Source organism: Takifugu flavidus, chromosome 4 (genome assembly GCF_003711565.1).
Source record: "Takifugu flavidus isolate HTHZ2018 chromosome 4, ASM371156v2, whole genome shotgun sequence".
Classification (NCBI taxonomy): Eukaryota; Metazoa; Chordata; class Actinopteri; order Tetraodontiformes; family Tetraodontidae; genus Takifugu; species Takifugu flavidus.
This window is the reverse complement of record NC_079523.1, coordinates 8,306,002-8,323,398: the sequence shown is the minus strand read 5'-3', so window position 1 is coordinate 8,323,398 and position 17,397 is coordinate 8,306,002. Positions and strand designations below refer to the sequence as shown.

The window sequence follows — 17,397 nt, the reverse complement described above, 5'->3', positions numbered from 1 at the left end:
GGGGGTGGGGGGTGGATAAGCTGCCAGCAGCGAAACAGGCTAACATCTTGTGTAATGATGCCCCCATTTCAGCAGAAACTGACACTCAACCAAACATTGCCTTATCTTCGGGACATCGTAGGCGACCATGACAAGTTACACACCATTTGCGTGTTGCTTTATTTCCCGCCGCTCTGAGGCGAATCATCAAAGACAGAAGATCAGCGGTTGGCTGCGATATGCTAGCTTGTTTATTCAGAACTCAGGGTAATGGGCTCGGCACTTGAACTCGCGTCCAACGCCGTCCCCTGCATGAACGAACGTGAAAATAAAAGTGTGGTGAAAGTCAACCTGTGATTTCATGTGACAGTGAAACAGAAGGAGCTACTTTGATGGCTTCTGTTGTGTTAAACTGAAGAGGACAGGTGAGCGCTGCAGTGGCCTGATAAGAGCCGGCGGTTCACACACAACAGGTTTCTCTTTGTTTTGTCTAAGAAAGATTAAAAAAAAATCCCTCCCCGGGACGCAGAAGAGACGGCAGTTTTGGTGTCTTTGTTATAAGACTAATTGGTTCCGTGTTGCTTTCTAGCTTCTAACTCTTGGACTGTCCTCATCTGAAAACACCAGAGCGTCTCTCTTTGTCTACATCATTGACCCTCATTTCTGCTGTCTTCCAGCCATTTCCTTCCTCCGTGTGTCTGCCTCTACGTGGTCGATGACGCTCAGCTTTCACACTGAAATGAGCAGTGACAGAACGTCACCCACTCTGCCACAGATCTACCGGATCTAAAATCATCTGGAACAGCCCGCCTGTTCGCAGGATTTCACCTGACGACACCTCGCTGTCGGCCTGGTGTTGCAACACCGGGCAACATTGTTCCCTGGATTGTTGCGATCTGACAGTCTCGTCTCCTCGGGCTACGGTTTGCGCTGAAAGCTGCTAGCATGCAAATGAGGACAACAAAATAGGAGGATGAAATAAACCCCCCTTCCCGAAAAAGAGATCTGGAGAAATGATTCAGATGGGTGACATGCTAACTCCAACCGGGCCAGAGCTGAAGCCTTTTAAGTGATGAGATGAGCCAACGTTTGAGGTTTAGAGGTTCTAAAAAAAAGAGGTAGGCTGGAGGGAAGACTTCACCACCCAGCTTCCTCCATCGGCCCCAAAAACACCTGCTGAGACCGTTACCAGGCGTGCACGTGGCCTTCGTCACCCTCAGAAAACACATGGAAATCACGCCGAGGCGTAAAAAAGTTGCAGCAGTGAAGATATTTATTAAATAACCAGTACTGACTAAATAGATATTAATCAACTGTTGGCTCCTGTGTCAGCTTAAAGCAGCTCAAATTAACAATGTTAATATTATTTTCTTTGCTCCATAAAGATGAGAGAGGACGACTTTACATCTTCTTCGCTTGACTTTGTGGCTTTTCTCCAGCTTTCCCCTCTCAGTCCACAGAGTGGAGACGCTGAACTGCCTCTTGGTGTGTGTGTGTGTGTGTGTGTGTGTGTGTGTGTGTGTGTGTCCTGTGATGCCTGGTGTGTGTTCTCCCTCTTTCCCGGTGAATGCTGACAGGACAGGTTCCCTGGTCCCACTAGTTGTACGGGTGCATGCAGGAACTCTCCGAAAATTCCATTTTATTAAAATGAAAAGTCATAATACTGTCATAGCCCATACATGCATTTTAAACACTACAAATCCATATTTTAAAACAAAGCAAATACAATACTAATATCACTACTTACAGCCTTTAATAATAATGATTAGGATTATAATCAGATTTGATCTAAACTCAGTATTTTGGGATGTCCCACCTCATGTTCACCATCTATCATCATGTAAAAGACTTATTTTTTTTCTTTTAAAGTGTTCTTCTGGATTTTCCCCCAGTTAATTGCGGTATTAAAGACCCAAATGGCTCATTGTGTGTCGTGTAAACAGTGCTGAAGAAAATCTGATTTATCAGTATTTTTAAAGACAATAAAGATTTTTCACATTTTCTCTGTGATTTTGTCCTCTCGGTTCTTTTGACTGGCAGCTTCAGCTTTAGAAGCCGGATGATTATTCCTGACCTTCTGCACGTGGACCTTCTTGCAGCCTCACCTACGTATGTGGAGCGCCGTTTAGTGCATCTTGTTCTCAGCCTGCATGCAGCCGCGGGAGCTCGAACTGTTCACACATGGCTAATTCAGACCAAATGAGTGTGAGGAATGCTGCATCTCACCCTGCGTATGCACCCAATGTCAGCTCCTCTGTTTGGACCCCCCTCCTGTCAGCAAACATCAGCTTTTTTCCCAAATAAAGTTTTAGTCCAGATTGAGCGTTGGCAGCTTCCGTCTCGCACACACACTCTTCAGAAGCAATGACACTTCCAAAATGGTCCGCAGATGTGAAAATGTCTCAATAAACTAACAAACCTTCACTGGAGTGGAGGGTTCCTGTCTGCAGACGGACTGGGGAGGCAGCGTTTCTCCTCCTGTGGATTTTAGATTTGTTTCGAGTCGTATTTGACTTAATTAACCAACAAAATGTGATGACTTATGTAGATTCATGTTTAGAAATCTAGTTATCCTTGATAATACATGAACACACGATTGATACATAAACTAATTCACCTTTTTCGGACTTTAATTTGTTTTGAAACCATTTTACTGTTATTTATTTATTTTATTTTTTTCCCAACAGCCCAGGCAGGTTTTTAACTCCTGGTGTTTGGGTTGAATTTGGGACTGTAGGAGATACAGAGCACAGAGAGGAGATCAGAGGTCAGACTGGGTGACATTTATAAAAGATAACGTGAGTCACTGAGATCTCACCAGAAAATATAAATGCTGCTCAATTTAAATTCTCTTTAAAACAAACTATTTGTCTCTGCCCCTTAAGTCTGTTCTCATTTTCTTTGTTCACCTCAGACAGAGAAAATTGGTGATGTATCAGATTATCTGAGGTGTGTGTGTGCGTGTGTGTGTGTGTGGGGGGGGTCTCTTCACCTACAAGCCAAAAAAAGTTGGGGGAGGGGGAAAAAGCAGTTAATAACCATAACACAAATAATGAGAGGCTATGTAGGAGAAGTGTTTGAAGAGAGGTTGTGATCAAGATAAGATTTGAGACAGTATCGGGAGAGGAAGTGTGTTTTTGTTCTGTCTGCTGAGGCTGGAAGGAAACTTCAGTGACAGAGTTGCTTATTTGAGCCAGATGCTGCGCAGGAGCCCGCAGAAACGGGCGGAGTGGCCCGGGTTTAGGGTGTGCTGAGGACACGGTGCGGTTCAGATCAAGCATGAGGCGTTCACGGGACCACAGACGCTTAAGTCGCCCACTAGCGGACACAACAATGTATGGACATGTTATTTTTGTTTATGCTATTTTGGCGATAAACTTTACAAACTCTTAAAACGACAGATGTCCTTGCAATGTTCCATCTTAAATTCAGGATCCAACGTGCGCTGATTTGGAGGTTTACGCTTTTCAGTATGAACTGCGACCCAACGTGAATAGAAAATAAAAAATAAAATCAAAATATATTTTTATTCCAAGTGATTGGATTGTGAAAGGGATCGGGAGTACCATTTAAAACAAAATCAAGAATTTACCAAATGTATTGCGCAGTTCAGCCAAACACGTCCCTCAGAAACAATAAAAACGTAACCTGAATGAATTTTAACGATTCAGATCATTTCTGTCGCCACAACAGTTTCAGATCATTTTCTCCCGCGTCGATCATCAGGTTAACAGAGAAAACCTGGTGGACGGAGGCCAATACTGGTGCAGAGATGGGCGTGCGTGCGCGTTGGATAATTACCTGTTGTAAATGCAGAGAAACAACAACGCATTTTAGTATTGTTGGGATTTCCCGTGATTGATGCTTGATTGAATCCAGTGTTTCTGCGTCTGCGGGAGGGTGAGTCGGTCTCTTTGTGCTCTCTGTCCCATGTGAAGCAAACCAAAGCGGGGGAGTGAGGGTCAGAGCTATTCGGCAGGGTACCAGATCGTTCCCACTGGCACATCTGCATGTGAAATCGCCATTTCACCCCTCCACACTTCCTAATTGTTGCTAAAATTATTTGTGAAATTGCCTTCCACCAGGAGTGTTTTCCACGGCAATTGTCACACAATTTACATGCGGTGGGCCCACAGAGTTGACACACGCACCTCTTCTTTTCCTGAAACATGTGCGCTTTTTTGTCAGGGTGGTGGTGGGGGTATTTCCTTAACAATCACCTCCCAGCAATTATTTTGGGGGGGACAGCAACCTGTTGTTTTCAACAGCAGGTCGACCCAAATGTTTTAATTACCGGAAAAGTTAGAGCAGCAAATTTAAATGCTTGTCCTGCGCGTGTTTAACCAGTGGAGAGGTGAACAATTCCAGTCTCCAAGCGGACCAGTGCGTCTTTACGCAGCGTTTGTCCCCATCGGCAGCTTGACATAAGTAGTTTGGATGAAAAATTTAATTTACACACGCTCCCGTGAAGAGGCGACTTCCCATTAATTGGTGATGGCCAACAAAATCTGGAAGGAGGGAGAGTCGACTCGGCATTTTAACGTTTATTGAAAGAAAGAAAAAAAGAAAGAAATCAAGAAAGAAAGAGTTCCACAGGTTTGGGCAGTTATCTCTGGGTTTAGACGAAGCTTTAGCTGTAATTCAGCTGTTTTATTCGGTGTGTGGAGTCTTTATGAGCGACGCGACAGTGAATTAAAAGTGGAATGTGTCGCTCTGATTGGTCGCTGCGCTTCTGGCTAAACCCACTCGCTTTCATCCATAAAAGAAAGGCCAGGGAGCCTATGGGAGCGTACGGCTGTCTCCTCCTACGACATGCAGGAAAGTTGACCACTTAAACTACTTCCAAGCAGCCGGCAGACATTAGACTGAACCCAAACTACACCGAGGGAAAACAGCACATCTTCCTTCTCAGTCACACCATCGTCCCGCATATTTATTCATATTCATTCCTAGTCGTGGTTATTTCCTTTTTTAAAATTTTGGCACGTTGGTTGCAGCAGAGGAGAGCATCCTTTCCCCGGTGGTAGGAGGGCTTTTCTCCCAGTTTTCCGCCAGGGACTGTAATTTGACAGCAGACCAATTTTGTAGCGCCGTCAACATCAGCCCGCGTTTGACTTGGACTTTGCAAGAACAGCAGGTTCGAGTCTTTTTGTTGTTGTTTCGAGTAGCTACATGATGGCTACTTTGCCAGGAACAGTGCCTCGGATGGTGCGCCCCGCGCCGGGCCAGAACTACCCCCGAACCGGCTTCCCTCTCGAAGGTAAGGGCGATGACAGCATGCGGGATTTCATGCGTGAACTTGCGGTCCCTGTGACAATACTCGTCAAGACTCCGGTCTGTCAGCGTGAGGGGGGCCGCACGGCTCACTCAGCGGACGCATGCTGGCAAATAAACGGGAGTGCGAACAAATAGCGACCTCCAGTCAGCGGTGATTAAGCTCACAACCCAAATGAGGCTGCTCATGGGAAAACGCAAGTGCGTGCGCGGAAACTCAACACGCAGCGTTAGATGAATTATTTATATTTATTTCAACAAAAACGAGGAATATGTTATAATTTGTAACTCTTGCGTTTCCATGGTTATTGTTTAAAACGAGGCGGGCTTATTCGTGGACAATACGGTTTGGATTAAAATGCCGTTTTCTTACACCCCGAATTCACGCGTTTATTTTATCAACCTCCTACTAAAATTACAATGAATCCAAATAGGTCATATTGGAGGATGTGCCCGACGGTAATATAATAATATTTGGACGCTTTAATTTGTACACCAAACCGATTTTTGTTTAATTCCTACATCACTCCTGCGGACATATGGGCAGTAAAAAGGATGCCTGCGGTATTTGCATGCATTTATGGAGACAGTTTTCCTGTTAGGCTCCGTTCGTGCTCAAGTGCCCGGGAATGAAATGCTGAAAACCCACGTAGCACCCGAGTTCCTCGAGCTCCGGGATTTGCTCAAGTGTTCTGCTGCTGCAAATGGCAATAATACACACGGCAAAGAGATAGCTCAAAGGATCACATCAATATTTGTACAACATGACTAGGAATAATGAAGGTGGGGAAGTGTCGCCCTTTTTAGTGTCTCTTGAATGTGTAATTGGATGCTGAAGTGGCCTGGGACCCGGTCAGACACACTGCTTTAAACATGTCCAAATTGATGGTGCGTCCGGTCTGCAGACACCAGTTCTTTATCACGGGCTCCATTTAGGCCTCCGCTGCTCCGCGGGGAACCTGTTAAACCTTTTCTGAAGCGCCTTGGTGTTTCTTGTGTTTCTGAGACTTCTGTTGTTCGTTGCGGCGCAGTGTCCACTCCTCTGGGCCAGGGTAGGGTCAACCAGCTCGGCGGTGTGTTCATCAACGGGAGGCCCCTGCCCAATCACATCCGCCACAAGATAGTGGAGATGGCCCACCACGGCATCCGACCTTGCGTAATCTCGCGACAACTGCGAGTCTCTCACGGCTGCGTGTCCAAGATCCTCTGCCGATACCAGGAGACCGGCTCGATTCGTCCCGGTGCCATCGGAGGCAGCAAGCCCAGGGTAAGTGGGACCTGCGGAAGTATAGAATAATTATTCTAGCAGTAATAATAAGATTAATTATTGTTATTATTATTGTAGGTCACTGTTATCGTTAGTTTTACTATATCGTGTCTTTGATTTGGACTCTCAAAAAATAAAATCAAAACAAGATACGTCTCCCTGTTCCCGTTCTTTTCAAATGTGATAATTAATAGAAATTACAAATGTAAAATTTAACTCTTTCTTGACATTTTAAAATCGATCATTTAAATCCTCAAAATTGTTTACATCGTTAAATATTTAGAATCTCTTTTTTTTCCCCCAAACCTGCAGCAGGTGGCAACTCCCGACGTGGAGAAGCGGATCGAGGAGTACAAGAGAGAGAACCCGGGTATGTTCAGCTGGGAGATCCGGGATAAGCTGCTGAAGGACGGAGTGTGCGACAGAAGCACAGTTCCTTCAGGTGAGGCTTCCTCTGGTAAGCTGCACTTTTTTTTACTTTTTTCCAGCGAACACTGCAGCATCACGTCTCAGCTTCCAACATGTTTTTTTAATCCCCTCAGTTACTGATAAAAATGTTTCAGTGTGGCAGGAAACAACCAAAACCCCGATATTGTGAAACATCATTTAAATTTAAAAAAAAAAAAGCAGCTTCATCATGCAAAACTTTTCTTGTGCCATTTTTGATACCCCCCCCCCTCCCTTCTTAAATGTATGATAGGATTATATGGATCTTTTATGGATTTTAGGGCTAATCATCCATTTACCTTCTTGTTGCCATTAGTGAGCTCCATCAGCCGCGTTTTGAGGGCCCGATTTGGCAAAAAAGATGACGAGGATGACTGTGATAAGAAGGATGAAGATGGAGAAAAGAAAACAAAGCATAGCATCGATGGCATCCTCGGTGATAAATGTAAGTTTACAGCAGAAAATATATGGCCCTTTTGTATGTCTGACACAGCCATTATTATTATTATTATTATTATTATTATTATTATTATTATTATTATATATTATTATTATTATTATTATCCAGGGGCGCAGTGGTGTAAGCAGGAAGTAACCTTTATTCTAAATAGATGTTTACGTCCTCCTGGGAAATTGCTCCACATCCGAGCTAAACGCAGATTTATTCCTTCTTTAAACTCTGAGCCAACAGTTGTTCCTTCACTCAATTATTTATGAGAGCCTTGGCAGAGGGCATTTAGCGGCAGAAAATTAATTTGTGTAGTGAATTCCACCTCATTCACTCACACGGTTAACGACCTCTAAATGACAGCTGACAGTTGACCCGAATCACAATCGATGTCAGCCCGCCGACGTTTCACCACTTGTCAGCTGCTTTGGAAACCAGTGTTTGTGTTATTATTTGTTATATTGGCATCGACAGGACGGATAAATAACGACGCAGGTATTCGCGTTCAGCGTTTGGCCCATTTTAACTGTTTTGATAAACTGCCTGCGGTAATTCCGGCGGGAGTTTGCGCGTCATCGGAGGAATTAAAACATAGTCCATCAACAATACTTCATATAATTTAATAATATTTTTATTTCATTTTTAATGGGATATTATTGGCCTAAATATGTAACAAAATGTATTATATTATTTAATTAGAACATCAACGTTGGTATTATTTGCAAATGCTGTAAAAATGCGCAATTTATGCTATTTAAGCTGTGTTGTTATTACAAAAAAAAAACCTACTCAATTTTGTAAACTAGAAGACTCCGCTGAGGCTTTTCTAAAAGTCCGAGCTACAAAAGCAAATCCTGGAAAGCTGGAAAAAATGAGTGCATGGGCCCGTCTATTCTTATTCAAAATTGGAGCAAAAGAAAGAGAAAAGTTTGGACAAAGGGCACGGAGAGACATAAAAGGAGATGAATTATTCAGCACACCCCGCTGCTAGATAGTTTTGTAATTTTATATAATGGCCGGTTGGAGAATAATCAGTTGATAGCGTGAAAACGGTCCCCATTTTGCGCCACACCACGCGTGAATGTTACGTGAAAATGTCACTATTTAGTCTCAAGTATCCCCGGTGTTTCCATAAAGGGCCAGCAGGGCCAGCAGGGCCGCCGAGTCGGGGGCTCCGCCCGTTGCGCATCGTTGCAGCGACGCAGTGTCGGCGCAGTCCTTACAAAAATTCCTAATTTTATGTTGTTAACTGCGTTGACTGTATTGTTATTTACTCGCGTTCCAGTTACCTTCTGCAAGTAAAGCAAAGACTAACGCCATCCGCGTGGCTTCTAATAACGTTAATACTTATTAGAATAAGCGGTGCACACGATGTTCGCTGAATAGGTGGCTGTGTTCGTGCCGAGTGTAATAGCTCGCAGGCATAGTAAGAACTGTATTTATCCCCAATCAGCCTCTCACTCTCCGAGTTTGAAGCGCAGCCCTTCTGTGGAGAGGGGTTTTAAAGCAGATTAAATAGAGCCTTTTATTTCTTTTCACTTTCATCTCGGAGCGGAGCTCGCAGAGGCTCGCCCAGGGCAGAAAAAAAATCATATTTTTTTCGTTGACTTATCCAGATTTTAATACTTTATTATTTATTTATTTATCCATTTGTTTATTAGGGCTGTGTGTGAGTGTGCGTGTGATTTGTCTCAGAGGTTACATCACGGATTTATTCCATCTGTAATCTATCTTTATTAGACGTGTATTTATGAGATATTTCTGGATGCGACATTCTGCTCTGAATTTAGCTCCACCTTTTACGCGGCTGTTTTGGCCTTTTTTTTTTTCCTGATACGTATTTTCATTTGGAACAGACTCTTCTGCAACCCAGTCCGGAGCACATGCACCCATTTTGCGAACATTTGTTCCCCAGTAATAACAGCGATGTGTCTGCAAACTTGGGCCCCAGAAACCAGTTAAATCTGTCTGTCACAGCTAAACACCCAACCTGACTGTCAGATGGGTGCGCAGACAGGCGATGGTCACTTCAGCAAATCGCGGGATTACCTGAGGTCTTCGAAGTAATTAAACAGATGCCAGATGGGATTATTTCCGCGCGTCGATGAGAGAAGTGACAGAGAAGCGGGGAGAGGATGTCAGAAAAGATCCAGCTGGTTAGCCACTGGGGGGGAAATCCCTAGGCGTGTGTCTAAATATTCAATAAAAATAAGAGTTTCTGAAAACAAACCAAATCATTTTCTGTCGGCGTTAACAATGTCGGGTCATTAATGTGTGTGCGTCAGGACGCGCGGAGGCTGCGCGCTCTCCGCGGCTCACACGCACCGTATGGTAATATAATGTAGCTATATTTCGGGTCTAAAGCCGCGCTGAATGAGGAGGACAGGGGAATGAAGCGAGAGAGCACTTCAAACAAATCCATCTAGAACAGTGTGTGAGAGATTCACTGAAAGTATGGCGAAGTTATTTAGCTATTAATAACGTTTTTTCCTCAGGCATTGAGAGTGACTCCATCTGCACTTTCTCGCAGCTATTTGGCTGGGTGGAAATTGAGGGAGACCCAAATGTTGGGCAGAGATAACATACCCATCATAGCCCAGACCCTGCGCTGTGCTTCACTGCATTAAACTCGGATTAACCTCCCCTGTCCCCGCAGCCACTCAAGCCACATTTCACTGGAATTTATAACGGTGGGCCTATACTCTTCCTAAAAAGAGCAAGAGGGGCCGAAAATAATAATAATAATAATATTAATAATAATAATAATAAAAATGATAATAAAAATAATAATGCGTTTTATTAAATCTAGTTCTCTTATCTAAATATAAAAAATGGCAGAAATAGTTTTGTGTCATGTCTGAATTTAAGATTTCTGCTGTTTCTCCTGTAATTTATTCTGTGATCCGTTTTTGACATTCAAAATAAAAGATTTGATTTAGGCGTGCATGCCTCCTCAGTAAGAGGTGTGTAATTTAATATTGCTATGCCTTCCCAAAAACATATATTTGACATTTAAATATTTGACTTAACTTAACTTAATTTTATTTATTGGGGAATCAATTAACGTGGACTAACTGATTATCTAATTATTGCATTTCTTTATTTAAACATTTGTTTGAATTGCATTTTAAAATCGTTTGCATAAATTTACCCTAAAATTTGCCCTCGTCCAATTTACTGATATTTCCATCCAAAAGTAATTCAATTTTTAAATTGCAATTTAAACTTGCACTCTAACTAATGATACATCCAAATGCAGTGAACAGCTACCACTGCTGTAGCAAATTAGCCTATTGGTTCCAGCAAGGTAATACGAGCAAACCGTGCAGCATAAAACACGAGAGCCGTTGCTTATGAGTAATGAGCAATGCATCAATTTTAAGTAGTGCAGTTTAAGGTTGTAGTCCTTCCGTGTGCTGCAGATACGTTTGAGTGTCAGCAGCTTTAAGTGTCGACAGCATCAGACTAAATAAAAAAAAAATGGAGTGGGCTTAAACTCATTGGGTGCTGGCATTTGACTTTGATCACATCAAAAATATTCATAGAAGCACAAACACTGGCTCTGCCGCCATTATTCAGGCTGACAGTGATACCTCTCAGGGCTGTCTATTAATTAAAGTGGCGCTTACCATGTGGGACGAGTCCCTATCTGGGCACAAAAATGGTTTTTCCATCTCTTGTGGGGCTCTTGAAAAGGGGGCAATCTTTCCTCTCCAGCTTCTTGTGGGAAATTTAAAAGTGTACAGAGGAAGACATGGGGATTTCTAGCTCATTTATAAAGACGAGTTTATAATCCTTTCCTGCTTAATAACTTAAAGGGATTCAATTTCTCCCCTCATTTATGGGGTTATGATCGTACATTGTTAGGCACAGATAGCAGCATTTCAAGGTTAACATTTCCTGCTCCAAAATATCAGAGTTTAAGCTGTAAATCCATAGGTGCCCTTTGTTTAGTATATTTCCCCCCACGACTGCTGATAGATCCATTTCAGATGTGGCGTCCATTGATGTGATAACAGCAGAGACGGAGACGACCGACTTGATAAGATGAGTCTCTGCCACCGAGCGCTTTTGCAATGATGTGATATTTAATTACAGCCTATAATTTCCACCATCGAGAATTAAATTCAGCAGGCTTTACGCCGTCTCCGAGGGGCGAAGGTCTGGTGGGGGGGGTCCCCAAACCATACGAGACAAATTAAAGAGGGAGTGTTGCCCTCCAGGTATCCTGTCACAACATCAGGGGGCTTGTGCGCGTCTCTCATTTCGGTCTGTGTTTTATTTCACCCATTTTTCACTGTGAGCGGCTTCAGGACGCTGCGCTGGGCCTGCAGCCCCTGAGCGAACAGCTCAGCTTTGCTCTGTGCAGCTAGGACTTTAAATTATCTTTCTGTCTTATGCTAACTTCATACAGGTCAACAGGTTGGCTTATTTGATGGCGGAGAGGACGAACCAAAGCTCATCATTTAGCAAATATTGATAACCCTGCAGGCTTCCTTTTTTTCCTCTAGTTCTGAGTGCCCTGAACCCCCCTCTAAATATTTACATTTCCCCTTAAAGCCTTTAATGTATTCTCCAAATTGCCGCCGCTTTGTTAGCGGTGATGTTTAATTGGCTGGAAGAAGATGAATGAGGCTGACAGGAATCAGCTGTCTGTCCTGATTCCCCTGTGAGTCTGACTCGGAAATCATAACCTGACCAGCTTTTCCTGCTCCGCAACCAGCTCGTTGAACTTGTCACATCTAATTAGAGTGTTAAAACACTCCGAGTGCATCGGTGGGAAACAGTAGGTGGTTCGTCCGGGGCAGCCAATAAGGCCTTTTTGGGTCAGATGGTGAAGTATTTGGGGGGGGTTGCCGAGGTAGGGTTGGAGGGGGGGTTAAGGAGCGTGGTTGGATGGCGATTGTGTTGAATTGGACCGCTGTGGGCTTTTATTTTCCAAGCAGGCCTTTTTTTTTTCTGCAATTACTTCAATTATGGCCATGCAGCGGGCTAAACAGGCCGGCCTGCATGGGCTGCACAGGCCTGTTTTAATTAGGTATGAAATTAATTAAAGCAGACACGTCTTAAAGACTTTTAAGTTTGGCTAATTTTTTCTCCGGCATATTTAAAGGTGTGGATTAATGGCTTACAGCCAAAATGACGTTTTTATGACATCGTGTCCGAGCTGCACATCTAACAGGTGTCAGAATATAACTAAAATTAGAGGAATAAAATCCCATTCATCAGTTTGAATTATTTTTATCTTTAAAGAAAAGTATTTAGCATCACAATCTGCAATTGACGCAACACTTGGTTGCTGATCTGAGGTCTCTGCAGCTTCATATCATCATTTATCACTCACAGTTTAAAAGGCAGCGTTTTCCCCTTTATTTATTGAATACTTTTTTTCCCCTTCCTTGTATCGCCACAAAAACAGACCTGTGATGTCTGACAGCCCACTCTCGCCATTGTTCAACGAACAGCGACTAGAAAAGGACGAGAGAAAGGAGAGGGAGGAGAAAAGGCCATTCTGTTATTTTCAGTCTTGAGTCTTGCTGCATAGGCTATTCAGGCAAGTTGATGAACTCCTCCAAAAAGTTTATTAAGGAGCCGAAAACAATAAGAACTAAAGCCTCTGGGTGCCCGGGCAGACAGTTTATAAACTAGCTTCTATTGTGCCTCAAAGGCAGATGCATGAATACTTTTGAATAGGGGCCTTCAAACTGACACGATCAGGCTGGACAGCAGCAGTTTTAAAGGAAGAGAGGGAGCTTCTGCTGCAGCTCAGATCTCTGTCTTTCTGTTTGCATTAATGTACATCTGCAAAGGAAGGGCTTTGGTGGGGGGGGTTAGGGGTGCCAGGCACTATCTTCCATGGCCACGCATGCTTTTCTCTGGGCTTTGTGCAATCCGGGTGCACTAAAAACTAAATTAAAAGCAGATATGTTGGTGAAAAGACACAAATTTGTATATTTCCCGTGCAGACTTAACGCATGCCAATAATTCTATCATAAGATCTGAGTGTAAACATCGACTTTGAGAAGTAAAAGTAATGGAAAATTTTACTGAGCCTGCGAAACGCCGCAGTCTTTTGTGAAATGGATTAAAAACTCACACTTTTCATAACATTTATGCACTGACGCAGCTGAGAACGCAGCTCTCCCTGATATATATTTGAATGAGGCACACTGGTTACGCGCACTCTAGAAGATACATTATTCTCCTCCTTTTCAGTAAACAATAGACTGTCACTCTTTATCCCTTTCCCCTCCTCTGTCCCTCCCTCTGCAGCGTTCTCTTTCAGCCCTCTCAGTCTCTGGCCCTGACAACATCAGAGGGAGTCCAGTGATTTGTGACCCCAGCAACCCACACTTAATCTCGCTAAAGAGGGGGAGCATCCAGTTTTGCAGCTTGGCGGGCCCCAAATAGGCCAAAGCCTGCTCTGGCAGGTGTCAACATTAGCAAACAATTGGTCCCCAGTCCCATGCCCCGTACCCCAGTGTGACACTGAACCTAAACTATTTGAGGCGCGCTTAAAGGAGCCACATAATGGGGAGAGTGGAGGGGGAGGAGAGGCGGGCGAGGACAAGGGAGAGATTACACTTTGAGACAGCTATTAGCAGGGATGAGGCTTTTCTAAACAAACAACAAAGAAGAAGATCAATACTGTGTTCGTCTACAAAGTGGAGTCATCACTGGAGTATTTATTTTCTGCCCATTGTTTTTCTCTCCGTCTCATCGTCTGAGGGCCATATTGGCAATCCAATTTAGTTCAGAGGAGGTTCCACAGGGCCTATTTCTTCTCCCGGCCAGTTGTGTGTTCGTGCAGTGGGCAGTTCATTCACAGATTTGGTCCCTGTGTAATGAATCCTGATTGGTGGATATTACCTTCAGAGTGGACCAAGCTGGTCAGGGGGAAATTGCACCCCGGGGTTGACAGAGCAGCGCTCGTCCCCCCGTGAGAACAGCGCCCATCGCACTTCATTAGAAAGAAGTGTTTTAGCAAAGACAGCAGAGGAAATGGGACAGGAGTGAGTTGACACCAGGGCTGCTGCTTGATCTCAGGTGGATACGTGAAGGCCGCTGCTCTTCCAAGGCCATTTATTTATCCCTTACTGCTTATTCCTGGAGGAACCACTGGGAGAGAGACAAGCGGGAGAGACACGTGTCCCCAGTACGGGAGATTAGCCTCTACCTGGTTTAACTGCATTTAAATGTGACCCTGGGGTGAAAAGAAACCTGGTGGCAAATGCAGGTGCATCGTGACCCTCTAATAAAAACAAGTAATAAACTGAACGTGCAACCTCTGCAGGCTGCGTTTGTAGCCTGCCGGCCAAACACAATAACCATATTAACAAGCAACTTAATGATTCTGAGCATTCGGAGCTTTGAGAATGTTCAAGATGGAGGACGTCTCCTCAGGTCAATCAGGCCGCTGGTTTCCATTTGTCTTGTCCAGACGAGGAGGCGAAAGAGGACAGTTTGCAGAGAAACTGAAGTTTACAACCTACTGAAGTCAACAAGCCATGGAATTCCATTTCCAAGACATTTTGCATAATAACGTATCTGCCAAAATCAGCCGTAATAAGAAGTAATCAATAAAAGCTCTCTCTGGCACTGAAGTGGCGTCTTTACCAGTTTGGGTTTTGGCTAATCGCTTGTACTTTGTAGCATTTTGAATATCAACGCTAGAGCTGAGAGCTGATTGAGAAACATAGAGAGAACCATACGGTGCAAATGAATTTCCTGCCTGTCGGAGGTAATCTTGGAAAATTTTCAGATGGATGCCGTAATAATAATTGGAACCTTTGTCGCGCTGATTAACCCATTGTTATCCTGCCAGACAATGAAGCTGAGGTATCACAAATGGGCGTACGGTACACCAACACAGTGTTATCACGCCCATGTTAAATCGTGTGGTAGATGATGGGGTCACAGGCGCACCATTTATAGAAAGGATTGCCATTTCCTCCCATTCGTTGTGCCACCCAAGGATGTCAAACTCTGACAGCTGGCACACATCCGGTTGGGTGTTGCGTTACGGCCATCCGCTGCATCGGCAAGAACAAAAAGCATTTCTGGCTAATTTTATTACAATACAGGAATTGCCCCCATAATGTGCAACAGTAATTATGTTTAGCGCAGCGTGCCCGTGCTCTCCCTCAGTGATGAATGAGAACCATTGACCATGGTCCGCTAGTTTAAAAATCACCATTAGCCTATGCTACTTAGGGCCAGAACATTTCACATTTTATGCTCTTGATCTGCTCCACCACAGAAATATTCAATTGTTTTAATTGCGTGCATGGTTTTCCACAACCACAATGACAATAAACATGTTCCCTGACTGTTGCAAATCAGGAAATGCGCCCCCCCCACCGAGTTAAAGTGTGTGTAAGTGCTTGTCCAAACAGTGGGGTGGGGTGCGTTCTTTCCGTCCAAATAACAACTTCAAATGTTGTCCCCTATTTTCAACTAATGGGCTTATTTCTGCATCGTCAGTCATTCTCTCCTTGGGGAATATGGAGTCTCTGTATAAAAAGCTTTGCTACTGTGCCACATTACAACCCCTCAATATGGAGGCATCTCACAAATGAATGCCAAGCGCTGTAACACTTTCAGTACGCTTGTAACAAAGCTGAACATTCCTTCATTATAACGGGGAAGGTAAAGGAACGCAGCAGCGATGCTTGGAGCGATATTATTTTTTGTGTGTTTTGTCCAAAGTAAGGGTGAATTGATTTCATGATGTACCGAAAAGGTGCTAAAAAAAACCCTGCTACATTCCTCCCTTTTTGGGTTTATGGTAAGGAGATTTCTATAGATTTTTTAAAATTGTTGATGATTTTTGGTTATGTTTCTTCGGTTCCACGTGTCCTCGACATCGCACCAACTTTTCCGCTGCCTAGTCCTGTCCAGAAAATTAGAAAACTTCCCTTGGGCACTAAAAACTGTCCGCTGTGCATTCCTATACTGTGCTCAGTAATCTCTCTTTGGCTTTGTTGGGAAAATGATTTGTTCCTCCAGGAGACCTTGGCTCATAGCCCTGAGACATTACTTTTTGATTTCCTGCAAAGGTTTTTTTTCCAGAGCTTTTCGCCGGGTGAACGGGTGTCATTGCCCCCACCCCGACGGGCCCCTCTTTTCCTCTTAACTTTTTTTATGTTCTCTGTTGATTTCATTACTTTCGTTGTGACCTCAATTAGCAAAGACCCGGGCTCAGGCGTCGACTATCTGCTCCACGGGAGCAAAAACCTGCAAAGCTCCGTCTCCACGGCGCAGTGAGCGTTCGCACATGCTGGCAAAGAATCCCTTTTTTTTTGCATCCTTAAAGTTTTCAAATTTCAAAATACGCACAAATGCTAAAAAGGTGTGAAAATCCAAAAGCCCGGACGAAGCTGTAGAAGTGGCATTTATTTCATGTCAGAGCACAAAAACATCCACTTTGCCGCTAATATTGTAGTTTTTGTCAGGAGCACATTAAAGGAGAAGAATCCCACCCCTCAACCTCTAAACGCTTTCTCAGCGAGGCAGCGCAGAGGCATAGGGAGTCAATATGTCAGCGTTTATGGATGCCCTGCAGAGCTGCACAGGGCTGTCAGGCCCCTATTCATGCTCTAATGGCCCCCCGAGGAGCTCGTCTCTCTGGGCTGAAAAGGCCGGGAGGCCCAGTGGACGCCCTGTTGTTGAAGGTGAGCGTGCGCAGTCATGGACGCGCCGCGCCTTCAACCATATGACAGGAGCCATAAAAGAGCATCGCTCTCGCTGCTCTGTCTCCTCTTCTCTTCTCCCGCAGCCCCCACCTCCCCATTCTCCCCACCTCAAACAGAGAAAAGGGGGCTAATTGTTTGTTGTGAGAGCCAAAGATTAGAGAGCCTCCCATCTTTATTCCTCCCTTGCCTTTTTCTCCTTTCCTGCAAGCCCCCAGCTCCTCTTCTAAAGAATGCGATCCTGTCCGAGAGACAAGCGAAGAAAAATTTCGGTATTTTTCCTGAAAATC

At 44.1% G+C, this 17,397-nt stretch overlaps 1 protein-coding gene across 2 annotated transcripts in view; it reads left to right on the top strand.

Moving 5' to 3' along the window:
* Nucleotides 1-4,779: 4,779 nt before the first annotated feature.
* The window catches only part of pax7a (paired box 7a), a 39,739-nt gene continuing 27,121 nt past the window's right edge, over nucleotides 4,780-17,397 (top strand). Inside the window, exons 1-4 of one of the 2 annotated variants that reach the window (XM_057030747.1) lie at nucleotides 4,780-5,239; nucleotides 6,285-6,520; nucleotides 6,833-6,962; nucleotides 7,284-7,412. In XM_057030747.1, the coding sequence (XP_056886727.1) occupies nucleotides 5,152-5,239; nucleotides 6,285-6,520; nucleotides 6,833-6,962; nucleotides 7,284-7,412 (583 nt within the window). In that variant the 5' untranslated portion in view covers nucleotides 4,780-5,151. Of the gene's footprint in view, nucleotides 5,240-6,284; nucleotides 6,521-6,832; nucleotides 6,978-7,283; nucleotides 7,413-17,397 lie in introns of both variants that reach the window. The other variant, XM_057030746.1, reaches the window with a different exon arrangement.